Source organism: Microcaecilia unicolor, chromosome 4 (assembly GCF_901765095.1).
Source record: "Microcaecilia unicolor chromosome 4, aMicUni1.1, whole genome shotgun sequence".
Taxonomy (NCBI): Eukaryota; Metazoa; Chordata; class Amphibia; order Gymnophiona; family Siphonopidae; genus Microcaecilia; species Microcaecilia unicolor.
Window position 1 is genome coordinate 369974201 of NC_044034.1, and position 27859 is coordinate 370002059.

At 43.7% G+C, this 27859-nt stretch overlaps 1 protein-coding gene across 1 annotated transcript in view; it reads left to right on the forward strand.

The window, feature by feature from the left end:
• DMD (dystrophin) overlaps positions 1–27859 on the forward strand; it is a 2615032-nt gene that overhangs the window by 1124841 nt on the left and 1462332 nt on the right. Inside the window, exons 22-24 of the mRNA XM_030202363.1 lie at positions 14481–14626; positions 24005–24217; positions 25573–25686. Of these exons, the coding sequence (XP_030058223.1) occupies positions 14481–14626; positions 24005–24217; positions 25573–25686 (473 nt within the window). The remainder of the gene's footprint in view (positions 1–14480; positions 14627–24004; positions 24218–25572; positions 25687–27859) is intronic.

Consider the following 27859-nt stretch of genomic DNA (forward strand, 5'->3'; position numbering starts at 1 on the left):
GAGAATGTTTGTTTTCTTAAAGCCAGCAAGATCTCCAGATTCCTTTTTTTTGCTGCTGTTCTATACCTAATCATGTTTAAACTATTTCAGAAAGCTCACCCTAACTGAAAGGGGACTCTTTAATGGTCTGTGTGGCATGAAATTGAGAAGGAAGAATATTGCAGTATATTTTGGCCACAGGAAATACAAATTGATTATGTACCTGCCTTATAGGTGACCTTCAGCCCCGACCAGTGAGATACCACTTGCACATGTTAATCTACAAATGATGTACATTCATGTTAATTAGCATGTGCTAAAAAGTTAAATGTGTTTTACTACTACTACTAGTACTATTTATTTCTATAGCGCTACTAGACGCATGCAAGAGACTGTCCCTGCTTGACAACTAAAGGATAAGGGAAATATATAAGGTGGGAATGATAAAACAGACATGGGTACTGAAGAAGTGTAATGAAACTCTGGAATTCGTTAGCAGAGAATGTAGTAAAAGCAGTTAGCTTAGCAGGGTTTAAAAAAGGTTTGGATGGCTTCCTAAAGGAAAAGTCCATAGACCATTATTAAAATGGACTTGGGGAAAATCCACTGCTTGATAAGCAGCATAAAATGTATTGTACTGTTTTGGGATCTTGCCAGGTACTTGTGACCTGGATTGGCCACTGTTGGAAACAGGATGCTGGTCTTGATGTACCTTCAGTCTGTCCCAGTAGGATTTAAAAGCAGCCTCAAAAAATGTTTTAGCCTAGTGAGGAGAAGGGCACAGAGAAGAGAGATTTACCTGATGAACTGAGTTCCTGGGGAGGAGTGTAGAGAGAGAGAGAGAGAGAGATAAGAATGGAGAGGTACTGAGGAGTTGCAGAGTGAATGCACTTGTAAGTCAGTAAGAGGAGTTTGAACTGTTTGCGGAAATGGATAGGGAGCTAATGAAGCGACTTGAGAAGAGGGTTAATATGAGCATAGCAACACTGGCAGAATATAAGTTGTGCAGCAGAATTGTGAACGAATTGAAGGGGAGAGAGATGGCTTAGTGGGAGACCTGTGAGAAGCAAGTTGCAATAGTCTAAGTGTGACATGATAAGAGTGTGGATAAGGGTTTTGGTAATGTGCTCAGAAAGAAATGACAGGTTTTAGCAGTCTGTTGGCTGTGTGCAGAGAAAGTGAGAGAGCTTTCATGAAGCCTGGTCTACAGCACAGTCTCCCTGTCCATAAACCCGTTTGGACTGGACTGAATGTTTCTAAACAATACCTTTTGTCCTTTAACTCATCCTTAAAGAGATCAAATCACAGTTAGTGTCCAGGGCCACCTCAGGAGCTGCTCCTGAAATGGGACGAAACCTTCTTAAGAGAAGGCAAGATTGTTCCCCTTTTAATATGTATTAATCATCCATGGGTCATGTTTTTCAGCAATTCCTATCTCAAGTGTGCATTCAGACTGCCATTAACACATTTGGAGGGTGCTAAGTGAATTTCCCCTGTACATATTTTTAAACAAACGCACCCAGTAACGATTGCAGAGATGCATGTAAAATTCAGGAATCCTTTCAGCTAATCTGTTTAAGCCTCCTTTCAGTGCAGGTACTTTAATCCACTGTCAGTGTAAAATACGCTTGGTTTAAAGACATTGAAGTTAGCAATAATGGTTTATAAATCTCAAGGCGTCATGAAATATTAATGCTTTGTAGCACCGTGTGCTCATCCAGCTATTTGACTAATCTTTGTGAGAGTCAGGACTCCAGGAAATGTAAGACAGCAAAGAAAAAAGACGCGTAATTTACATTTTTAATCTTAGCACATATAAATCTGCTTCCCCTGATGGTCGAATGGGTGATTTATACCACTCTTAATGAATGTAGACTTGACAAAATGACTCGTCCATAAATCACTTAAGTTGTATACTGTATCGAATCCCAGACTCTATTAGTCTGATACTGTATGTGAAAACAGTTTAATACAGGTGTGCTGCATTTTTAAGAGAGGATAACTCGTGTGTTTAGCAACCAGAGAAGAACAACTGAAATGACCACTACTGCAGGTAACGTGGAGGGGCATAATCGAAAGAGACGTCCTCGCAAAACATCCCCATCCAGGGGCGGGGAAACCCATATTATGGAAACAAGATAGACGTCCATCTTTCGTTTTCAATAATACGGCCAGGGACACCCAAATCCTGAAATTTGGTTGTCCTTAGAGATGGTCATCCCTAGACTTGGTCGTTTCTGATTTTCGGTGATAATGGAAACCAAGGATGTCCATCTCAGAAACGACCAAATGCAAGCCTTTTGGTTGTGGGAGGAGCCAGCATTTGTACTGCACTGGTCCCCCTGACATGCCAGGACACCAACCGGGCACCCTAGGGGGCACTGCAGTGGACTTCACAAATTGCTCACAGGTACATAGCTCCCTTACCTTGTGTGCTGAGCCCCCCAAAACCCACTATCCACAACTGTACACCATTACCATAAACCTTATGGGTGAAGGGGGGCACCTAGATGTGGGTACAGTGGGTTAGTGGTGGGTTTTAGAAGGCTCACTGTTTCCTCCACAAACGTAACAGGTGGGAGGGGGGGGATGAGCTTGGGTCTGCCTGCCTCAAGTGCACTGCACCCACTAAAACTGCTCCAGGTACCTGCATACTGCTGTGATGGACCTGAGTATGATATCTAAGGCTGGCAATCAATATTTTTACAGTTGTTTTTTGAGGGTGGGAGGGTGTTTGTGACCACTGGGGGAGTAAGGGGAGGTAATCCCCAATTCTCTCTGGTGGTCATCTGGTTATTTCGGGCACCTTTTTGTGCCTTGGTCATAAGAATAACACGACTAGGTAAAGTCGTCCAAGTGTTCGTCAGGGACGTCCTTGTTTCTTTTGATTATGGGTCGAGGATGTCCTAGTGTTAGGCACGCCCTTGTCCCACCTTTGCTATGCCTCCGATACGCCCCCTTGAACTTTGGCCATCCCTGCAACGGAAAGCAGTTGGGGACGTCCAAAATCGGCTTTTGATTATACCGATTTGGACGACCCTGTGAGAAGGACATCCATCTTCCGATTTATGTCGAAAGATGGGCATCCTTATCTTTTAAAAGTAACATAGTAAATGACGGCAGATAAAGACCTGAATGGTCCATCCATTCTGCCCAACATGATAAACTCATTTTACATGGTATGCAATACTTTATATGTATACCTGAGTTTGATTTGTCCTTGCCATTCTCAGGGCACAGACCATAGAGGTCTGCCCAGCTCTGTTCTTGTACTAAAAGTTCTGAAGATTCTGGAATCCTAAAGAGTTACAAGATTCTGGAATCCCAATTAGTAGCAACATTCCATATAGAACCCCAAAGAGTAACATAGTAACATTGTAAATGACGACAGATAAAGACCTGAACAGTCCATCCATTCTGGCCAACAAGATAAACTCATTTTACATGGTATGCGATACTTTATACCCAAGTTTGATTTGTCCTTGCCATTCTCAAGGTACAGATCGTACAGGTCTGCCCAGCTCTGTTCTTGTATTAAAAGTTCTGAAGATTCTGGAATCCTAAAGAGTTACAAGATTCCGGAATCCCAATTAGTAGCAACATTCCATGTAGAACCCCAATGAGTAACATAGTAAATGACGACAGATAAAGACCTGAACAGTCCATCCAGTCTGGTCAACAAGATAAACTCATTTACATGCTATTTGATACTTTATACGTATACCCATTTGATTTGTCCTTGACATTCTCAGGGCACAGATCGTAGAAGTCTGCCCAGTACTGTTCTTGTACTAAGTTCTGAAGCTAATGTCGAAGCCCCTTAAAATTTACACTCCAGCCCATCCCTGTCTATTCAGTCACGATCAGGGCGTAGACCATAGAAGTCTACCCAGCACTGGTTTTGCTTCCCAATTACCGGTGTTGCTACCCAATCTCCGCTAAGATTCCATGGAACCATTCCTTCTAAACAGGATTCCTTTGTGTTTATCCCACGCATGTTTGAATTCCATTACCATTTTCATCTCCATCACCTCCCGCGGGAAGGTATTCCACATATCCACCACCCTCTCCATGAAAAAATACTTCCTGACATTAGTCCTGAGTCTACCCCCTTCAACCTCAATCCACGTCCTCTAGTTCTACCGCCTTCCCGTCTCTGAAAAAGGTTCATTTGCAGATTAATCTTTCAAATATTTGAACGTCTGTATCATGTCACCCCTGTTTCTCCTTTCCTCCGAGGTATACATGTTCAGGTCATCATGTCTCGCCTCGTACGGTTTGCAACACAAATCCCGTACCATTTTCGTAGCTTTTCTTTGCACCACTTCCAGTCTTTTTACATCTTTAGCAACATACAGCCTTCAAAACTGAACACAATACTCCAAGTGGGACCTCACCAACGACTTGTAAGGCCCCACTTAGAAAATGCCAGTGAAATGTTAGGTGGTGTTATGTTATGATGGAAAAGTGTTTTCCTTCTTTTTATAACAGTGGCATAGCTAGGTGGGCCCATGAGGGTCTGGACGCCCCCAAATTTGCTCTGGGCTCCTGGTTGGCTAGCGGGGGTCCCCAACCCCCACCAGCTGAAGACTTCATCCAGCGTTGGTCTACGTTACGTCGCCGTGTTGCCTGCCCTGCTCTCTCTTCCCCTCATATCGGGTACGCTCTTTTTAGTGAAATTGAGCAGTTTCACTAAAAGAAGCGTGCCGGATGTGAGGGGAAGAGAGAGAAGTGCAGGCAATGCAGATGCGCCGGAGACCAGTGCTGGACAAAGTCTTCAGCTGGCAGGTGTTGGGGACCCCCGCTAGCCAAGGTATTTGCGGTGGTGGAGTGGGGCGGTGGTGGGACGGTGACCAAGATGTGCCCACCCTACCTTGGGCTCTGGCCCCCTCTCACCTCAAGGTCTAGCTACATCCCTGGTTTATGACCTCTTTTTTTTCTTGCCCTTCTGTTAGGGGAAAGCGGGTGGAACAGAGGTATTTTATTTATTTATTTATTGCATTTGTATCCCACATTTTCCCACCTATTTGCAGGCTCAATGTGGCTTACATTGTTCCGTCATGGCATTCGCCATTCAAGAGTAAAAGATACAATTGGTATTAAATAAGGAACATGGATGACATAATAGAATTAAGCAATCGAGTATAGAGAGATAACATTCAGAATATCAGGTAAATGGTGATGCGCTGCAGTTCCTATTATGGAACGTTACGGTATGCCTTGTTGAAGAGATGAGTCTTCAGTGACTTGCGAAAGTTGATTAGGTCGTAGATTGTTTTCAGGTCAAGTTGCAGTGCATTCCACAACTGCGTGCTCATGTAGGAAAAGCTGGACGCATGTATTAATCTGTATTTTAGGTATGAACTGCTGCCATTGAAATGTGGACGACAGCTCTTTCCCAGTATTCCCCTCGATAGGCATTCGTGGATGGGGTTTACTGAATCGCAATCACAGACTGTGAATATGTGGGCAGGAAATATTGGGGAGCAATTGAGTTATCTCTGATTGTATAGTGTTAGGAAAAGAAGATTGGATAGAGGCCAGGCAGAATACAAGAGGGGTGCAATAATTTCAGAGAGAGAAAAAGGAATACTGGAGGAGAGAAGTAAATGGGAGTGAGATGGCACAGAATGAGGGAGACGGGATGAAAAGGGGATTCCAGAAGGAGGAGAGAGTGAAAGGATACAAAGGAGAGAGAATGGCAATTTGCATGGAGAGAAATGTTCACATTGGATATCTGGCTATATAAGAGCTTATGCCAGCGGATTTCTCCATTAGGAGTCACCGACCAGGAAAGGGATCTAGGCGTCATTGTTGATGATACATTGAACCCCTTTGCTCAGTGTGCGACGGCCGATAAAAAAGCAAATAGAATGTTATGTATTATTAGGAAAGGAATGGAAAACAAAAATGAGGACATTATAATGCCCCTGTATCGCTCCATGGTGCGACTGCTTCTCGAATATTGTGTTCAATTCTCGTCACCGCATCTCAAAAACGATATTGTGGAATTAGAGAAGGTACAGAGAAGGGCGACAAAGATGATTAAGGGGATGGGACGACTTCCCTATGAGGAAAGGCTAAAGCGTCTAGGGCTCTTCAGTTTGGAGAAAAGACGGCTGAGGGGAGATATGATAGAGGTCTATAAAATAATGAGTGAAGTGGAACGGGTAGACGTAAATCGCTTGTTTACTCTTTCCAAAAATGCTAGGACTAGGGGGCATACAGTGAAGCTACAAAATAGTAAATTTAAAATGAATTGGATAAAATATTTCTTCACTCATCGTGTAATTAAACTCTGGAATTCGTTGCCAGAGAATACAGTGAAAGCGGTTAGCTTAGCGGGGTTTAAAAAAGGTTTGGCTGGCTTCCTAAAGGAAAAGTCCATAGACAATTATTAAAATGAACTTGGGGAAAACCCACTTCTTATTTCTAGGATAAGCAGCATAAAATATATTGCACTGTTTTGGAATCTTCCAGGTACTTGTGACCTGGATTGGCCACTGTTGGAAACAGGATGCTGGGCTTGACGATCCTTCGGTCTGTCCCAGTATGGCAATGCTTATGTACTTATAATAATATACACAAAGTTTCACATAGTTATGATCATCACAATTTATAATACTGTTCCTACATTTCCTTGTTTTTACTGTATTCTTTACCATGTAAGATGCTTTCTTTTACTATGTAAGCCGCACTGGACCTGCGGTATGTGGGAAAGAGCGGGGTACAAATGTAATAAATAAATAAATAGTGATCCATTAAAGCAGAGGCTACAAGGATCGTCATGCACATTCAATGATCTTCTTCAAGGACAAGTAAAATAAAATAAACCAGAAACAAAGAAAACAAGAACCCCAAAATAGACAGTATCTGGTTTCAGTTACATTTTAAACCACTGAGCCGTCCCATCTATTTAATGGACCAGTGTCTTCTGGGTGTTTAAGTGAATTACGTAACCTTAGCCTTGCTGAAGAGTCTAATGGTTGCACGGATTGCGATTTGCATCCTGCCTTCCGCTGTCAGCCGGGATTGATGACTGGTACAGTCGATGCTTCCTGATGGCAGCGGGAGGAGGAAGCGGAGAGATACACAGTGTGCCGATTGTGAAATAACTGCTAATTTGGACGGCAAGAGATGCAAATGCACTGGAGATAACAGACCAAAACAAACCAGGGAAGAGCATATGCCTGGGCACTTGCTGGGAACATTTTCTCAGTTGACATGGCCAAAACCCAACAGCTTGCCTAATTTTGATGGCTGTGATGATGTAGTGAGACCGTTGGGAAGACTACTACTACTACTATTTAGCATTTCTATAGCGCTACAAGGCGTACGCAGCGCTGCACAAACATAGAAGAAAGACAGTCCCTGCTCAAAGAGCTTACAAGAGGGGTTTGGATGGTAATGAGCATGTCTGAGAGTCCAGATAGTTGTTCATTTGGAGTTTTGCTCACACCACTTTCGATAGTACCTCAAGGGGAGTTACATTCAAGTATTTATCCATCCCCAGAGGGCTTAGAAATTGAATTTGAACTTGAGGAAATGGATGGTTAAGTGACTTGCTAGAGATCATAAGGAGCAGGCACTGGGTAAATCTCTCTTATCTGCACCCTTCTCCTCCACCGCTAACTCCAGACTCCGTTCCTTTTATCTTGCTGCACCAAATGCCTGGAATAGACTTCCTGAGCCAGTATGTCAAGCTCCATCTCTGGCCGTCTAAGCTAAAAGCCCACCTTTTTGATGCTTCTTTCACTTGTTCAAAATTGTGCTGCACGACTAATATTCCGCCAGGGTCGTCATGCTCATATTAGCCCTCTCCTCAAGTCACTTCACTGGCTTCCTATCCGTTTCCGCATACAGTTCAAACTCCTCTTACTGACCTATAAGTGCATTCACTCTGCAGCTCCTCAGTACCTCTCCACTCTCATCGCTCCCTACATTCCTCCCCTGGGTAAATCTCTCTTATCTGCACCCTTCTCCTCCACCGCTAACTCCAGACTCCGTTCCTTTTATCTTGCTGCACCATATGCCTGGAATAGACTTCCTGAGCCGGTACGTCAAGCTCCATCTCTGACCGTCTTCGAATCTAAGCTAAAAGCCCACCGTTTTGATGCTGCATTTAACTCCTAACCCTTACTCACTTGTTCATACCCATGTTTTATCATTCCCACCTTAGTAATTCCTTTATCCCTTATTTGTTCCGTTTGTCTGTCCTAATTAGATTGTCTCTTCATGTTCAAGTGTACAGTGCTGCGTACATCTAGTAGCACTATAGAAATGATAAGTAGTAGAATTTTGCTACTCTTTGGGATTCTAGAATTTTGCTACTCTTTGGGATTCTAGAATCTTGTTACTCTTTGGGATTCTGCATGGAATCTTGCTACCCTTTGGGATTCCAGAATCTTGCTACTCTTTGTTCTTATCCCTTATTTGTTCCGTTTGTCTGTCCTAATTAGATTGTCTCTTCATGTTCAAGTGTACAGTGCTGCGTACATCTAGTAGCACTATAGAAATGATAAGTAGTAGAATTTTGCTACTCTTTGGGATTCTAGAATTTTGCTACTCTTTGGGATTCTAGAATCTTGTTACTCTTTGGGATTCTGCATGGAATCTTGCTACCCTTTGGGATTCCAGAATCTTGCTACTCTTTGTTCTTATCCCTTATTTGTTCCGTTTATCTGTCCTAATTAGATTGTCTCTTCATGTTCAAGTGTACAGTGCTGCATACGTCTAGTAGCACTATAGAAATAAGTAGTAGAATTTTGCTACTCTTTGGGATTCTAGAATCTTGTAACTCTTTAGGATTCCAGAATCTTCAGAACTTTTAGTACAGGAACAGTGCTGGGCAGACTTCTACGGTCTGTGCCCTGAGAAAGGCAGGGACAAATCAAACTCAGGTATAAAGTATCATATACCATGTAAAATGAGTTTATCTTGTTGGGTAGACTGGATGGACCGTTCAGGTCTTTATCTATTGTCATTTACTATGTTACTGTGTTAGAATTTGGTACTGTGCATTCCTGCCATAGTCAGGTTTGATTTCCATTGTAGTTTGGATGGGGATACGAATGGTGCAGAGGTAACAATTACAGCTCTTGGGAGAGAGAGATTCCCAGTCATTCTGTAATAGTGACACCTAAAGTAACATTTTATAAAGGAAGTTTCACATGTGGATACCAGTATACAATATTCAAAAATAGTAAATTCCACACTCTACAAAATGACTAGATTATCAGGGGAAAAGCCTCAAAGAGCTCCAAGATCAATAAATAATCTTCCGGAGCTATAACAGACCTAATGGTCTTCTCTTCATCATAGGCAAAAAACCCCGATATCGCAGTTCTTTTATCCACACCCATCCTGTTAGAATATCAATGATATGCTTTGATGTCCCCATGCATACCTCCTACCCACCCCCTTTTATTGAAAAAACTTTGAAAATCTGCGATCACATACTGTGTTAAATACACTTTATGTTATATATTTTGTAAAAATGTCTTATCTTTGCACAAGTCTCTTCAACCTCATTTCATGCCCTCTAGTTCTACCACCTTCCCGTCTCCAGAAAAGGTTCGTTTGCAGATTAATACCTTTCAAATATTTGAACGTCTGTATCATTTCACCCCTGTTTCTCCTTTTCTCCAGAGTATACATGTTCAGGTCAGCAAGTCTCTCCTCATACGTCTTGTAACGCAAATCCCATACCATTCTTGTAGCTTTTCTTTGCACCGCTTCAATTCTTTTTACATCCTTAGCAAGATACGGCCTCCAAAACTGAGCACAATAGTCCAGGTGGGGCCTCACCAACGACTTATACAGGGGCATCAACACCTCCTTTCTACTGCTGGTCACACCTGTCTCTTTACATCCTTCTGGCTACGGCCACCGCCTTGTCACACTGTTTCATCACCTTCAGATCCTCACCACCATCCGTGGTTGAAGCACCCTGCCAACCGAGGCAGCACAGGCGGGGATAGGCCATTGAATCTCTTTGGCTGGCGGGGCTTGGGCGTTCCCACCAACCATTCATATGGTCCTGTAGTTTTGGAGGGGGCCTAAGCCCCTGAGGGGCCCCTGTGGCTATGTCACCGATTCTAAATATTTGCACATGCAGTAGGCACATAACCGTTCGTGCCTAGGTCATAGAATTAGCCTTTATCCCCTGGATTCTCTGTAGCACACCTAAGCATATTCTGGAACAATCTGCATAACTTAAGTGGCTTAACGAGCCAATCAGCGTTGATAACAAGCAATAATGAGCACTAATTGGCAATACTTAGAATTTATCTGCACAACTCGCTAAACATATTCTATAACGCAGTGCGTCTAAGTTCTAATGTGCGCAGGCAAAAAGGTGGCATGGCCTGAAGTGTACTGCAGTACCCACTAAAAACTGCTCCAGGGACCTGCATAGTGCTGTGATGGATCTGGGTATGACTTTTGAGGCTGGCAAAGAAGCTGGCACAAAAATGTTAAAAAAATTTTTTGGGGGTGAGAGGGGGTTGGTGACCACTGGGGAAGTAAGGGGAGGTGATCCCCGATTCCCTCCAGTGGTCATCTGGTCAGTTGGGGCACTTTTTTGAGGCTTGGTCCTAAAACTAAATGGACCAAGTGAAGCCGGCCAAGTGCTCGTCAGAGTCGACCTTCTTTTTTCCATTATTGTAACCACGCCCCCATCCCGCCTTCCGTACCCTGCCGAAAGCCCCCTTGAACTTTGGCCGGCCCTGCGACGGAAAGCAGTTGAAGCCAGCCAAAATCGGCTTTGGATTATATCGATTTGGCCTGGTTTAGGAGATGGCCGGCCATCTCCCGATTTGTGTCGGAAGATGGCCGGCCTTGTCCTTCAAAAATCAGCAGGAGAGTAACATAGTAGGTGACAGCAGAAAAAGACCTGTACGGTCCATCCAGTCTGCCCAACAAGATAAACTCATATGTGCTACTTTATATGCATACCTGACCTTGATTTATCCTTGCCATTTTCGGATAAGTCTGCCCAGCAAGTAATAAGAGAACGAAAAAGATCTGAAGTTTTCCATTTCCTAAGGCCAGCTGGAGTACCAAGAGGCCCTTTTACTAAGCCACATAGAGGGGCATAATCGAACGGAAACGTCTATCTCCATGGGCGTTTATCTCCGAGAACGGGTCCGTGAAGGGGCGGACCGAACCGTATTTTCGAAAAACATGGACGTTTATCTTTTTTTGAGCTGGGCGTTTTTGTTTTTCAGCGATAATGGAAACCGAAAGCGCCCAGCTCAAAAACGAATAACTCCAAGACATTTATTCGTGGGAGGGGCCAGGATTCGTAGTGCACTGGTCCCCCTCACATGCCAGGACACCAACCGGGCACCCTAGGGGGCACTTTTACAAAAACAAAAAAAAAGGTAAAACAGCTCCCAGGTGCATAGCACCCTTCCCTTGGGTGTTGAGCCCCCCAAATCCGCCTCAAAACCCACTGCCCACAAGTCTACACCATTACTATAGCCCTAAGGGGTGAAGGGGGGCACCTACATGTGGGTACAGTGGGTTTGGGGGGCGGTTTGAAGGGCTCCCATTTACCAGCACAAGAGTAACAGGTGGGGGGGGATGAGCCTGGGTCCACCTGCCTGAAGTCCACTGCACCCCCTAATAACTGCTCCAGTGACCTGCATACTGCTGCCAGGGAGGTGGGTATGACATTTGAGGGTGAAAATAAACAGTTGTGAAATGGCATATTTTGTGGTGGGAGGGGGTTTGTGACCACTGGGGGAGTCAGGTGAGGTCATCCCCAATTCCCTCTGGTGGTTATCTGGTCATTTAGGGCACTTTTTGGGGCCTTATTCGTGGAAAAACAGGGTCCAGTAAAAGTGCCCTAAATTCTCGCTAAAAACGCATATTTTTTTCCCATTATCGGCGAAAGGCGCCCATCTCTGTTCGGCCGATAACCACACCCCAGTTCCGTCTTCACCACGCCTTCGACACGCCCCCATCAACTTTGTCCGCATGTGCGACGGAGTGCAGTTGAAAACGTCCAAATTCGGCTTTCGATTATACCGCGTTATTCATTTTTGTGAGATAAACGTCCGTCTCCCGATTTGGGTCACAATATAGGCGTTTTTCTATTTCGATTATAAGCAGGATAAGCATCTACACGCACCCAACATGCGCCAAAATGAAGTTACCGCACGCTAATTCCATTTTTGGCGCATGGCCGATATGCGTGGCTGAAAAATAATTTTTATTTTCTGCCGCGTGCTGAGTTCCTTTTAGCGCGAGTAGGTCATTACCGTCTGGTTACCGCATGAGACTTTATCGCTAGGTCAATGGCTGGTGGTGGTAAGGTCTCAAACCCAAAATGGATGCGCACCAATTTTTATTTTGCAGCACGTCCATTTTGGGAAAACGTTTGACAAAGGCATTTTTTTGCAGGTGCGCTGAAAAATAATTCTGTGCGCGGCCAAAACACGCGTCTACACTAGCGCAGGCCATTTTTCAGCGCACCTTAGTAAAAGGACCCCCAAGTGAGGAATAACTAATAAACTGTTCATATTTTTTTGTATAATAAAATCCAGTTCCAAAGTATTTTCAACAGGTAAAACATGTAGCATACATCACACACACTATTATATATATATATATATACATAGAGCTATGTGGACACCATCCTGCTTATAATCGAACGAGAAAAACGCCCAAGTTCCGACCTAAATTGGGAGATGGACGTTTATCTCACAAAAATGAATAAAGCGGTATAATCGAAAGCCGATTTTTGGACGTTTTCAACTGCACTCCGTCGCGGATGCGGACAAAGTTGATGGGGGCGTGTCAGAGGTGTGGCGAAGGCGGAACTGGGGCGTGGCTATCTGCCGAACAAAGATGGGCGCATTTCACCGATAATGGGAAAAAAGTATGCGTTTTTAGCTAGAATTTAGGACACTTTTCCTGGACCCTGTTTTTTCACGAATAAGGCCCCAAAAAGTGCCCTAAATGACCAGATGACCACTGGAGGGAATCGGGGATGACCTCCCCTAACTCCCCAAGTGGTCACTAACCCCCTCCTACCACAAAAAAATGATGTTTCACAACTTTTTATTTTCACCCTCAAATGTCATACCCAGCTCCCTGGCAGCAGTATGCAGGTCACTGGAGGAGTTGTTAGGGGGTGCAGTGGACTTCAGGCAGGTGGACCCAGGCCCATCCCCCCTACCTGTTACAATTGTGCTGCTTAATGCTTATTAGTCGTCCAACCCCCCCAAACCCACTGTACCCACATGTAGGTGCCCCCCTTCACCCCTTAGGGCTATAGTAATGGTGTAGACTTGTGGGCAGTGGGTTTTGAGGGGGATTTGGGGGGCTCAACACACAAGGGAAGGGTGCTATGCACCTGGGAGCTCTTTTACCTGTTTTTTTGTTTTTGTAAAAGTGCCCCCTAGGGTGCCCGGTTGATGTCCTGGCATGTGAGGGGGACCAGTGCACTACGAATCCTGGCCCCTCCCACGAATAAATGTCTTGGATTTATTCGTTTTTGAGCTGGGCGCTTTCATTTTCCATTATCGCTGAAAAACAAAAACGCCCAGCTCACACATTGTTGAATAAAATATGGGCGTCTATTTTTTCCCAAAATACGGTTCGGTCCACCCCTTCACGGACCCGTTCTCGGAGATAAACGCCCATGGAGATAGGCGTTTTCGTTCAATTATGCCCCTCCATATAAACTATCTAAGATATCAAAAGATGCTTCCAATCGTTGCTGGTCCTGCTGCAACAATATAGGAACCTTGGACCATTTAATATATCATTGCCCATTACTGGATGAATATTGGTCTCAAATAGAGAAAACAATTTCTCTTATACTAAATTTAAAGATTTCTTTAACTTACAAAACGATAATAGCAGGAGATTTCGGCATTAACAATACATTATCACCACATATAATTAAACTACTACGTATATTGATCCAAGTGGCTATAAAATTGATATGTCAAAACTGGAAAGATTTTACAAAGTTAACCTACGAAATGTGGTGGAACTCAGTATGTCTAACAGCTAAATACAAAAACGTAGCAGCAGAGAAATGTGGTTCCTTTATGGCATATAATAAAATTTGGTCTCCGGTGATTAAATATTCATCCAGCTAAGTAATTAATGTACAGGTACTTTTCAAACATTGGCATTAATACTATAACATCTGATATGCATGCATACTTCATACGAATATACATATATGTATATATATATAGTCAGTACATTGACCTTTCTGTTAACTGATATTGTCATTGGTACTAAATTTACAATATGTTATAAAATCAATAAAAAACTGATTGAACTAAAAAAGAAGCACTGGGATAACAAATTCAGACAAAGAAATAGGATTTGCAAACGAAGTATAATTAGTAAATGCTTCGCCATCATTCAGGGTCTTTGTCCAGCGTTTCCAAACAATTTGTCTTCGTAGTTTATTGATTGCACTAAAGGTTTCCAGTGCAAGATGATGAACTGGTTCCTCTCTCTCTCTCTCTCAGTTCTTGACAGTTTGCCCCCTCCACGCCAGAAGGAGACGGTTAGCACTTTGCTGCTGTGGATCCAGCAAGCAGAAAGCAAACTCTCCCTGCCACAGGTTACCGTCACAGAACTGGGAATCATGGAGCGCAGGCTCAGGGAACTCAAGGTAGGTGACACCTCCCCCTCCCCCCGCACACGTGGGAGGTTTATTATAACAGCAGACCATCCTGTTTCTCTATCATAGTGACAAGCCGTTAAGCCCATTAAAACGGGCAAGATTTTTTATTTCTGAAATGTAATTTAAAAGTTGATGAATGTAATGTGAGTTGATGTCTATAGTACACTTTTATATACTACTAGTAAAAAAGACCCGTTTCTGACACAAATGAAACGGGCGCTAGCAAGGTTTTCCTCGGAGTGTGTATGTTTTGAGAGACTGTATTCGAGAGTGACTGTGTGTGAGAGAGAGAGTGAGTCTGGGTGCGAGTGTGTCTGTGAGAGAGAGAGAGAGTGTGTGTGTGTGAGAATGAGAGTGTGTGCAAGTGCGTATGTGAGACACAGTGTGAGAGAGAGAGAGTGTGTTTCACTCAGATACAGTGTGTGCGAGAGAGTGTGTGTGTGAAATACACACTCTCTGTGAGACTGAGTGTATGAGACCAAGAGAGTATGTGAGTGACTGTGTGATACAGTGTGAGACAGAGTGTGTGAGAGTGAGAGAGAAAAAGACATGACTGTGAGAGAGAGAGAGTGTGTGAGAGAGAGAGTGTGTATGTGTGACAGAGATACCTCCCCCCCTCTCTGATGTCAGCCCCCCCCCCTCTGGTGTCAGCCCCCCCCCCCCTCTCTCTGGTGTCTGAGCGTTACTGTGCAGGATGCTGATCTCTGGCTGTGCTTCAAGGAACTGACCAATCCTATTTAATAGAATGCACCTCCAACATTCTGAAGCCGAGAAACCTCGTGTGGTTGGTCACTTCTGCTTGTGACGAACCCGGAAGTACGTGATGTCAATTCAGGAGATGGATACAGAGAGCAGGAATGCCTCAGCCATGCAGTCAGCTTCAGAATGTTGGAGGTGCCTTTTATTATATAGGAAAGGAACTGACCAATCCTATTTAATAGAATGCACCTCCAACATTCTGAAGCCGAGAAACCTCGTGTGGTTGGTCACTTCTGCTTGTGACGAACCCGGAAGTACGTGATGTCAATTCAGGAGATGGATACAGAGAGCAGGAATGCCTCAGCCATGCAGTCAGCTTCAGAATGTTGGAGGTGCTTTTTATTATATAGGAAAGGAACTGACCAATCCTATTTAATAGAATGCACCTCCAACATTCTGAAGCCGAGAAACCTCGTGTGGTTGGTCACTTCTGCTTGTGACGAACCCGGAAGTACGTGATGTCAATTCAGGAGATGGATACAGAGAGCAGGAATGCCTCAGCCATGCAGTCAGCTTCAGAATGTTGGAGGTGCTTTTTATTATATAGGAAAGGAACTGACCAATCCTATTTAATAGAATGCACCTCCAACATTCTGAAGCCGAGAAACCTCGTGTGGTTGGTCACTTCTGTTTGTGACGAACCCGGAAGTACGTGATGTCAATTCAGGAGATGGATACAGAGAGCAGGAATGCCTCAGCCATGCAGTCAGCTTCAGAATGTTGGAGGTGCCTTTTATTATATAGGAAAGGAACTGACCAATCCTATTTAATAGAATGCACCTCCAACATTCTGAAGCCGAGAAACCTCGTGTGGTTGGTCACTTCTGCTTGTGACGAACCCGGAAGTACGTGATGTCAATTCAGGAGATGGATACAGAGAGCAGGAATGCCTCAGCCATGCAGTCAGCTTCAGAATGTTGGAGGTGCCTTTTATTATATAGGAAAGGAACTGACCAATCCTATTTAATGGAATGCACCTCCAACATTCTGAAGCCGAGAAACCTCGTGTGGTTGGTCACTTCTGCTTGTGACGAACCCGGAAGTACGTGATGTCAATTCAGGAGATGGATACAGAGAGCAGGAATGCCTCAGCCATGCAGTCAGCTTCAGAATGTTGGAGGTGCCTTTTATTATATAGGAAAGGAACTGACCAATCCTATTTAATAGAATGCACCTCCAACATTCTGAAGCCGAGAAACCTCATGTGGTTGGTCACTTCTGCTTGTGACGAACCCGGAAGTACGTGATGTCAATTCAGGAAATGGATACAGAGAGCAGGAATGCCTCAGCCATGCAGTCAGCTTCAGAATGTTGGAGGTGTGTTTTATTATATAGGAAAGGAACTGACCAATCCTATTTAATAGAATGCACCTCCAACATTCTGAAGCCGAGAAACCTCGTGTGGTTGGTCACTTCTGCTTGTGACGAACCCGGAAGTACATGATGTCAATTCAGGAGATGGATACAGAGAGCAGGAATGCCTCAGCCATGCAGTCAGCTTCAGAATGGTGGAGGTGCCTTTTATTATATAGGATGTTCTTGTGTAAACAGCATTAGATCCTTCAATTAATTTACCTTGTTCTAATGTCTCTTTAACTAAAACTTTTACATCTGAAGCATTTCTAACTCTAGAAAATGCGACATACAGCTGTCCGTGGCTAAAGACAGGGTTTGGTAAGTAGATTCCAACCTTGTCCAAAGTTTGTCCTTGTGATTTATTAATAGTTATGGAAAATGCTCAGCATCGTCTTCAATATAGGTTAATTAATTAAGTTCTTGACGCTGTGATGTCAGTGCAGGGGGCCCGGCACAGATGGGGGCGGGGGCGGTGGCGTGGAGGGTTTTGCGGCGACCTCGTGGGGTTGGAGGGGTGGTAGCGGCGGCGTAGTGGCTGCACGTCGGAAGAGACCTGTGAAGTGACGCATGCGCAGCACGTCGGTCACAGCTCATTTATTAGAGAGATGGTTGTCCCTGGTAATATCACTGTTGTGTACAGTGTGTCTCTTTGAAAGAATGTAAGTATTTTCCGTGGAGAGTGTTCTTTGGGGGGGAGGGGAGCAGGGTGACTGAACTTTGGGGGAACAGTATATGAACTGTAGAATATATAAGTAAGTTCCCATTCCCTATTCTAGATGGAATGTTGCTACTATTGGAGATTCTTGATGGAGTGTTGCTACTATTGAGATTCTGTTGCTACTATTGGAGATTCTATATGGAATGTTGCTACTATTGGATATTCTAGATGGAATGTTGCTACTATTGAGATTCTGTTGCTACTATTGGATATTCTAGATAGAATGTTGCTACTATTGAGATTCTGATGCTACTATTTGAGATTCTACATGGAATGTTGCTATTCCACTAGCAACATTCCATGTAGAAGCCTGCCCTTGCAGATCAGCAACGTGGCTGTGCAGGCTTCTGTTTCTGTAGAAGTAGTAGTAAGAAGGTAGAGGCCCAGAAGGCACATGTGTCAGTAACATAGACGAAGAAGCAGGTCCCAATTAATACTTACTAGACATAAGCATCGCCACACTGGGTCAGACCAAAGGTCCATCTAGCCCAGTACCCTGTCTCCGGCAGTGGCCAATCCAGGTCACAATCACCCGACAAGACCCACAGAGCAAAGCATTTTGTACTGCTTGTTCCAGGAATAGTGGATTTTTCCCTACGTCCATTTAATAAGATTCTATGGCCTTTTCCTTCAGGAAGCCATCCAAACCTTTGTTAAACTCTGCTAGGCTAACCACCTTAACCACATTCTCCGGCAACGAATTCCAGAGTCAAATTACATGCTGAGTAAAGAAAAATTTTCTCTTATTTGTTTTAAACTTACTGCACTCCAGCTTCATCGCATGCCCCCTTGACCTAGTATTTTTGGAAAGCGTAAACTGACTCTCCGTATCTATCTGTTCCACTTATTTTATAGACCTCTATCATATCTCCCCTCAGCCGCCTTTTCTCCAAGCTGAAGAGCCCTAGACGCTTTAGCCTTTCCTCATAGGGAAGTCGTCCCATCCCCTTAATCATCTTTGTCGCCCTTCTCTGCATCTTTTCTAATTCCACTAACTTGTGTTAAGGGAATAATGCTTGATATTTGCCAGAAAACTTGTGTATATTTTCCTATTACATACATTAGTTGAAGGTACCATGTGATATATAATAATGAGATGCAAATGCATGGAAAACACCTCTTTATTGTGTAAGTTGAGTAGCACAGCTTGCACTGAACTTTGTAAGCTAAGAAGTTAAAAATAGCAATACTGAGTCAGACCAAAGGTCCATCAAGCCCAGCATCCTGCTTCCAACAGTGGCCAATCCAGGTCACAAGTACCTGGCAGAATCCCAAAGAGTAGCAACATTCCGGAATCCCAAAGAGTAGCAAGATTCCATGCTACCCATCCCAGGGACAAGTAGTGACTCTCCCCAGGTCTGCAAGAGTTTATGGACTTTACTTCCAGGAATTTTTCCAAACATTTTTAAACCCATCTATGCTATTCTCACATCCTCTATCAGTGATCTCTGGAGCTTAACTATGCATTGAGTGAAAACATAGTTTTTCCTATTTGTTTTAAATGCGCTACTATGTAATTTCATGGAGTGTCCCCTGGCCTTTGTACTTTTTGATAGAGTAAACAATCAATTCACATCTACCCATTCTACTCCACTCAGGATTATGTAGACCTGGGTCATATCCCCCCTCGGCCGTCCCTTTTCCAAGCTGAAGAGTCCTAACCTCTTTGGCTTTTCCTCATATGAGATTCATTCCATCCCCTTTATCATTTTGGTCACCCTTCTCTGTATTTTTTCTAATTCTGTTTTATCTTTGTTGAGAGGTAGCAACCAGAATTGCACAAAACTGCTTTATTTTTCCTGCTCTGCAGCTATTCTTAAAGGAGATGGTGCAGTAAAATAGAAGTCCTAGTCTGAAGTTCAGGACTCCCACCTCTCTTAAAGGAGATGGTGCAGTAAAATAGAAGTCCTAGTCTGAAGTTCAGGACTCCCACCTCTCTTAAAGGAGATGGTGCAGTAAAATAGAAGTCCTAGTCTGAAGTTCAGGACTCCCACCTCTCTTAAAGGAGATGGTGCAGTAAAATAGAAGTCCTAGTCTGAAGTTCAGGACTCCCACCTCTTCCCTCCCCATCAGGCACCTTCTACCCCAGAGGCATTACCTATTCTCTGTTCAAGCCGTACCCTTGATCCCATGGGCCCCACAGATCTGCTGACAAAGATTCCCCCTCCTCTCCCCTCAAGCAATCCCTTGTAGTCTACGGACATCAAGAAAGCTGCTGCTGCCCCTCTTGGTTCTGGATTCAAAATGGCACCGATGAGATGCAGCGGTAGGGTCGTGGTACTACTGCTAGAGGTCAGACCTCTGGGGGTGGGGGTTGGGAGCAAAGTAAAGCATGTGGGAAAGAGGAACCCGAATTATAGCTATGTAATGCAAAGTTCCACGTTAACTCGCGACAGGATTGTGAAAAATTACAGAAGGACCTTACGAGATTGGGAGACTGGGCAGCTAAATGGCAGATGATGTTTAATGTGAGCAAGTGCAAGGTGATGCATGTGGGAAAAAACAACCCGAATTATAGCTACGTCATGCAAGGTTCCACGTTAGGAGTTACGGACCAAGAAAGGGATCTGGGTGTTGTCGTCGATAACACACTGAAACCTTCTGCTCAGTGTGTTGCTGCGGCTAGGAAAGCGAATAGAATGTTGGGTATTATTAGGAAAGGTATGGAAAACAGGTGTGAGGATGTTATAATGCCATTGTATCGCTCCATGGTGCGACCGCACCTTGAGTATTGTGTTCAATTCTGGTCGCCGCATCTCAAGAAAGATATAGTAGAATTGGAAAAGGTGCAGCGAAGGGCGACTAAAATGATAGCGGAGATGGGACGACTTCCCTATGAAGAAAGACTAAGGAGGCTAGGGCTATTCAGCTTGGAGAAGAGACGGCTGAGGGGAGACATGATAGAGGTATATAAAATAATGAGTGGAGTGGAACAGGTGGATGTGAAGCGTCTGTTCACGCTTTCCAAAAATACTAGGACTAGGGGGCATGCGATTAAACTACAGTGTAGTAAATTTAAAACAAATCGGAGAAAATTTTTCTTCACCCAACGTGTAATTAAACTCTGGAATTCGTTGCCGGAGAAAGTGGTGAAGGTGGTTAGCTTAGCAGAGTTTAAAAAGGGGTTGGACGGTTTCCTAAAGGACAAGTCCATAAACCACTACTAAATGGACTTGGGAAAAATCCACAATTCCAGGAATAACATGTATAGAATGTACGTTTGGGAAGCTTGCCAGGTGCCCTTGGCCTGGATTGGCCGCTGTCATGGAAAGGATGCTGGGGTCGATGGACCCTTGGTCTTTTCCCAATGTGGCATTACTTATGTACTTAGGAGTCACCAACCAGGAAAGGGATTTAGGTGTCATCGTTGATGATATGTTGAAACCTGCTCAGTGTGCAGCGGCGGCTAAGAGAGCAAATAGAATATTAGGTGGTATTAGGAAAGGAATGAAACTATAATACCTTTATATCGCTCCATGGTGCGACCGCACCTCGAATATTGTGTTCAATTCTGCTCACCGCATCTCAAAAAATATTTAGTGGAATTAGAAAAGGTGCAGAGAAGGGCGACGAAAATGATAGAGGGGATGGGACGACTTCCTTATCAGGAAAGGATGAAGCGGCTAGGGCTGACTGAGGGGAGATATGATAGAGGTCTTTAAAATACTGAGTGGAATGGGTAGATGTTAATCACTTGTTTACTCTTTCCAAAAAGACTAGAACTAGGGGGGCACGCAATGAAGCTACAAAGTAGTAAATTTGTAACTCAACAAGTAATTAAGCTCTGGAATTCGTTGCCAGAGAAAGTGGTAAAAGCAGTTAGCTTAGCAGGGTTTAAAAAAAAGATTTGGATATTTTCCTAAAAGAAAAGTCCATAAGCCATTATTAAGATGGAGTTGGGAAAATCCACTGCTTATCTCTAGGATAAGTGGAATAAAATCTATTTTACTGTTCTGGGATCTTTCCAGGTATATGTGACCTGGATTGGCCACTATTGGCCACAGGATACTGGACTTGATGGACCTTTGATCTGTCCCAGTATAACTATTCTTCTGTTCTTATGTTCTTAGATCTATTTGCATACAGTGAAGACAGCACATGCAAATAAATCTCATGCATATTTATTGGGGAAATCCTGAAAGCCCAACAGGATTGCTGCCCTTGAGAACCAAGGTTGGACAACCCTGATTTAGAGGGTCTCTTGAACTGTTTTATCATGTCTAGCTGCAGAGAAGCGCTTCAAAAGTTCCTTTCTCCCAACAACAAACTAAGGAAAAATAAAGCAGGTTTGAAAAGGAACCCGTTGAATGTCAGCTTGAGTTCCACCATGGCTCTTTCTCATCCTCATGCCTGACCAGTTCCTAATTCAGTTTGGGAAATTCTAAGCCCTCTCCTTTGGTTTCTCTGAAACTATGTAGAAGTTACATATTAACAGGGGCCAATACAGAGAAGGGAAAAGTGAGCTGAAAAGTGGCTGAAACGTTTGGATAGAATGGGACTGTTCCCAATTTCTGCCAATCAAATTGCTAGCTTATGTTTGATTTATTCTTACTGTAGACCGCCTTGAGTGAATTATTTCAAAAAGGCAGTAAATAAATCCTAATAAATAATTAAATAGAATCAGTAAGGTAGGATTTATCAGAACAAATGTTGAAAACAGTCCTGACCTGAGAAACATTTTTTAATGTGTTCAGCTTCAAATTTTAAAATGTGAGCAGCAGAATAGCCTACGTATAAAGCACAATAATTGTCTAAAATTTCTCTTGATGGCTGCCCTCATTTTGGAAAAACAGCACCACGGGCCTTTAAAAATGGAACACAGTTCTTTAATGAATGAGCCTTGACAAAAAGACCCGGCACTTTCACTTTCTGTATCCAAACGGATCCGTTTGGATACAGAAAGTGAAAGTGCCTTGGTGCTTTGTAGCTTTTACTATATGACACGTGAGGTAAGGAATAATATATTGTAGAGGAATATATTCGAGTTATTCCCCAAGTTTTCCACGTCATCACTGTGACCACTGACGCAGGTGCTAGTCACCGAAACACGGCCCGTGTCGGGTCTTTTTGTCAAGGCTCATTCATTAAAGAACTGTGTTCCATTTTTAAAGGCCCGTGGTGCTGTTTTTTTGTTTGGACTTTAGTTTGTACTTCATTCCCTCTCTTTTGTTATATGCCCTCATTTTGGAGTCATTAGCATACAATTTAAATAGATCAGGATGTGTCAGCAGAAGGTCAGGCAGTTTACATAAATCTCTTCTGCAGACACCAGTGTGTGTTTATCTGTGTAATTGGTATTTTGTTTGACCACACCTCGAATATTGTGTTCAATTCTGGTCACCACATCTCAAAAAAGATATAGTGGAATTAGAAAAGGTGCAGAGAAGGGCGACAAAAATGATAAAAGGGATGGGATGACTTTCCTATGAGGAAAAACTGAAGTGGCTAGGGCTCTTCAGCTTGGAGAAAAGACAGCTGAGGGGAGATATGATAGAGGTCTATAAAATAATGAGTGGAGTGGAACGGATAGACGTGAATCGCTTGTTTACTCTTTTCAAAAATACTAGGACTAGGGGGCGTGCGATGAAACTAAAAAGTAGTACATTTCAAAAGAATCGGAGAAAAACTTTCTTCACTCAACGTGTAATTAAACTCTGGAATTCGTTGCCAGAGAATGTGGTAAAGGTGGTTAGCTTAGCGGGGTTTAAAAAAGGTTTAGACGGCTTCCTAAAGGAAAAGTCCATAGACCATTATTAAAATGGACTTGGGGAAAATCCATTGCTCATTTCTGGGATAAGCATCATAAATTGTTTTGTACTTTTTTGGGATCTTGCCAGGTATTTGTGACCTGGATTGGCCACTTTTGGAAACAGGATGCTGAGCTTGATGGAACTTTGGCCTGTCCCAGTATGGCAGCACTTATGTACTTATGAGTGTGAACATCACTGAGGTTGTACCAACTCTCTGAACATAGACTTGGCGATCATCTTTTTTAAGACTTTTTCTTAAAATACCTGAAAAAAGAACACGCTAAATTAATTTTAGAACAAGGTATTGAACAGCATACCTTATAAGTAAAACCAGAGCAGTTGATATGATTTATAAAGCTGTTAATTGTTTTTTTCTGATGTTAGAAGGCTTGACTGTAGTTCTCTGTTGTTATTATTCAATAAAGGATCGATTCCGAAATATGTCAAGGCAGAACAGAGTAAAAACAATCCCACAATAGCAGATACTCAGTGATATTAATGTCTTTCACACATATTTGTAGGTGTTTTTTTCTAGCATTATTGATACAAAATTTTGACGATCTTTTCCCAGGATCCCCGTTAGCTCACTGTAAATTCCATTGTATTGAAGGAGTTTCCTGGGATATAGCGGACAGACCTTCTGGTGCTTCCTTCCATGATTCATAAGTGAAGCAGTGAATTTAACACCCCTGGTCCATGATGGGGTGTTGTTTATTTCTTTTCTACATAGTACAGGGCTGAACTGTGCAACACAAGCAGTGTGATTCACTCTTTCTCTTGCAGGCCTTACAGAGTTCTCTGCAGGAACAGCAAGGCTGCGTCAATTATCTCAGTACCACCATGGAGGAGCTCTCCAGCAAAGCACCCACTGAAGTCAGAGAAAAACACAGATCTGAAATTGAAGGGGTTCTTAGTCGCTGGAAGAAAGGGTCAGCTCAGCTGGCAGAGCACTGCCAGAAACTGGAGGAGCTGATTAACAAACTGAAACAGTTCCAGGTAAGTACCGATGCAACCCAAGCAATTTTTCCAAGACAAGGAAGGAAAGAAGTGAGATTTTACTAGCAAAGGCGACAGAGAGGCCGATCCAGGTTAGAACAGGGGGAGTGGTCCAGCCTGTCCCAAATAACCTGAATCTGTGCTGATGAATATGCTGTTAGCTCTGTTCCTTGCTGAAGGTAATGGGCCAGTAGTTTCCAGATGCAAGGAGTGGAGGAGTGGCCTAGTGGTTAGGGTGGTGGACTTTGGTCCTGAGGACCTGAGTTCGATTCCCACTTCAGGCACAGGCAGCTCCTTGTGACTCTGGGCAAGTCACTTAACCCTCCATTGCCCCATGTATGCTGCATTGAGCCTGCCATGAGTGGGAAAGTGCAGGGTACAAATGTAACAAAAATAAAATAGATACTATTGGAGATTCTACACGGAATGTTGCTACTATTGGAGATTCTACATGAAATGTTGCTATTCCACTAGCAACATTCCATGTAGAAGGCTGCGCAGGCTTCTGTTTCTGTGAGTCTGACGTCCTGCACCTATGTGCAGGACGTCAGACTCACAGAAGCAGAAGCCTGCCCGGCCACATTGGTGATCTGCAAGGGCAGACTTCTACATGGAATGTTGCTAGTGGAATAGCAACATTCCATGTAGAATCTCAAATAGTAGCAACTTTGGAGGAGTGGCCTAGTGGTTAGGGTGGTGGACTTTGGTCCTGGGGAACTGAGTTCGATTCCCACTTCAGGCACAGGCAGCTCCTTGTGACTCTGGGCAAGTCACTTAACCCTCCATTGCCCCATGTATGCTGCATTGAGCCTGCCATGAGTGGGAAAGCGCGGGGTACAAATGTAACAAACAAACAAAAGGGAACGCCCTCTTGAGCTTTGGCTGGCCCTGCGATGGAAGTTGAAGCCTGCCAAATTCGGCGTTCGATTATACCGATCTGGCCGGGTTTAGCAGATGGCCGGCCATCTCCTGATTTGTGTTGGAAGATGGCCGGCCATCTCCTTCGAAAATAAGCAGGATAGCTACGATACTAATGCTTTTCTACCGTACAGCTGAGGGGCCAAGTGCAAATGTAAGTAATAGAAATTTCCCCCTTGGTAAAGTTGTTCCTTAACGGTGGACGTTTCATTTGACTGGTATTTGTTCAAACAGCAGGAAAAGGTTCACTTTTTTGGCAGTAGGCATCTCGATATTTAATATGTGTCTTCTGATCAGGGCCCACCGCAATGATCAAAGACCTTTAAACCATTAAATGTTATTCTTCTGCCGGTGCTGAGACGTATCGCTGCACTGAATTATGATCCTGCAGTTGGCTGAGCCCCCCTGATACCATTAAACTTTTCTTTTATAAACAGAATGACACTAAAACCCTGAAGAAATGGATGGCTGAAGTGGATGTGTTCCTGAATGAAGAATGGCCAGCCCTCGGGGATTCGGAGGCTCTGCGGAAGCAGTTAGAACAGTGCACGGTAAGTGTCCTGCTGCGGGCAGAGTCGGGAACCCTGCGACCTTTAGAATGTCACATAAATAAAGCTCAGCGTTTTGTTCACTGGCCAGACGACACATACTGCTGGCAAAGATGAGTAACAGCGAAAACGTGGATTTAGAATTGTGAACCTTGTTTTTCTTTCTGTTAATATATAGCTGCTCTTGAAATTATGGACTGAAAATATTGTGCTGTTAGAAAAATGTTTAAAAAAACCCACAACATATATAGCATAGTAACATAGTAGATGACGGCAGAAAAAGACCTGCACGGTCCATCCAGTCTGCCCAACAAGATAAACTCATATGTGCTACTTCTTGTGTGTACCTTACCTTGATTTGTATCTGCCATTTTCAGGGCACAGCCCGAAGAAGTCTTGCCCAGCACTAGCCCCGCCTCCCAATCTCGGCTAAGCTTCTGAGGATCCATTCCTTCTAAACAGGATTTCTTTATGTTTATCCCACGCATGCTTGAATTCCGCTACCGTTTTCATCTTCACCACCTCCCGCGGGAGGGCATTCCAAGTATCTACCACTCAGTCCGTGAAAAAATACTTCCTGACATTTTTCTTGAGTCTGCCCCCCTTCAATCTCATTTCATGTCCTCTCGTTCTACCGCCTTCCCATCTCCGGAAAAGGTTCGTTTGCGGATTAATACCTTTCAAATATTTGAACGTCTGTATCATATCACCCCTGTTTCTCCTTTCTGGAATCCAAATGGCTGGATTTCTGGTTGAATCTTTTAGTAACCCCAAAGATGTGTTTCATGGGATGTCATGCAGTCTGGATTCTTACTGAATTTCCCCTGATTTATGGCAAAGTTCCTAAGAGATTGCTTGACTGTAGCACGGCGACTTGCTGAAAAGATAACTCAGAGAAGGTTGACATTACTAAAATAGATTGCAATTTGTGGCAAGTGGCAGATGAAGTTCAATGTTGACAAGTGCAAAGTGATGCATGTGGGTAAGAGGAACCCGAATTATAGCTACGTCTTGCAAGGTTCCGCGTTAGGAGTTACGGATCAAGAAAGGGATCTGGGTGTCGTCGTCGATGATACGCTGAAACCTTCTGCTCAGTGTGCTGCTGCGGCTAGGAAAGCGAATAGAATGTTGGGTGTTATTAGGAAGGGTATGGAGTCCAGGTGTGCGGATGTTATAATGCCGTTGTATCGCTCCATGGTGCGACCGCACCTGGAGTATTGTGTTCAGTACTGGTCTCCGTATCTCAAAAAAGATATAGTAGAATTGGAAAAGGTACAGCGAAGGGCGACGAAAATGATAGTGGGGATGGGACGACTTTCCTATGAAGAGAGGCTGAGAAGACTAGGGCTTTTCAGCTTGGAGAAGAGACGGCTGAGGGGAGATATGATAGAAGTATATAAAATAATGAGTGGAATGGATCGGGTGGATGTGAAGCGACTGTTCACGCTATCCAAAAATACTAGGACTAGAGGGCATGAGTTGAAGCTACAGTGTGGTAAATTTAAAACGAATCGGAGAAAATTTTTCTTCACCCAACGTGTAATTAGACTCTGGAATTCGTTGCCGGAGAACGTGGTACGGGCGGTTAGCTTGACGGAGTTTAAAAAGGGGTTAGATAGATTCCTAAAGGACAAGTCCATAGACCGCTATTAAATGGACTTGGAAAAATTCCGCATTTTTAGGTATAACTTGTCTGGAATGTTTTTACGTTTGGGGAGCGTGCCAGGTGCCCTTGACCTGGATTGGCCACTGTCGGTGACAGGATGCTGGGCTAGATGGACCTTTGGTCTTTCCCAGTATGGCACTACTTATGTACTTATATGTACTTATGTCTCTTCCCAGTGTGCCATTATGAACAAGTCTGTACCTGTAAGACACATGGAGAATTATTTTAGAAACATCTCACATGTAAATAGTGGTATTTAGGGGGAAAGTTATTCATTTGTGGCTCAACGTGAGCTTGATGTACCACAGGATTTAGCAGACTGCAGTATAAGAGTCCCGCAGGTTGTTGACTAACCCAGTAAGTGCAAAGCACTGCACGAGCCACCTCAAGGTTGCATTATCCCTCAAAGCTGTGGCCCAATACATCCAGCCTGTAACATAAAGGGGCTAGTGCCCGCCCCCCTCCCATTCAAGCTCCTGCACCCCCTTAATCACATACCCCAGATAAACC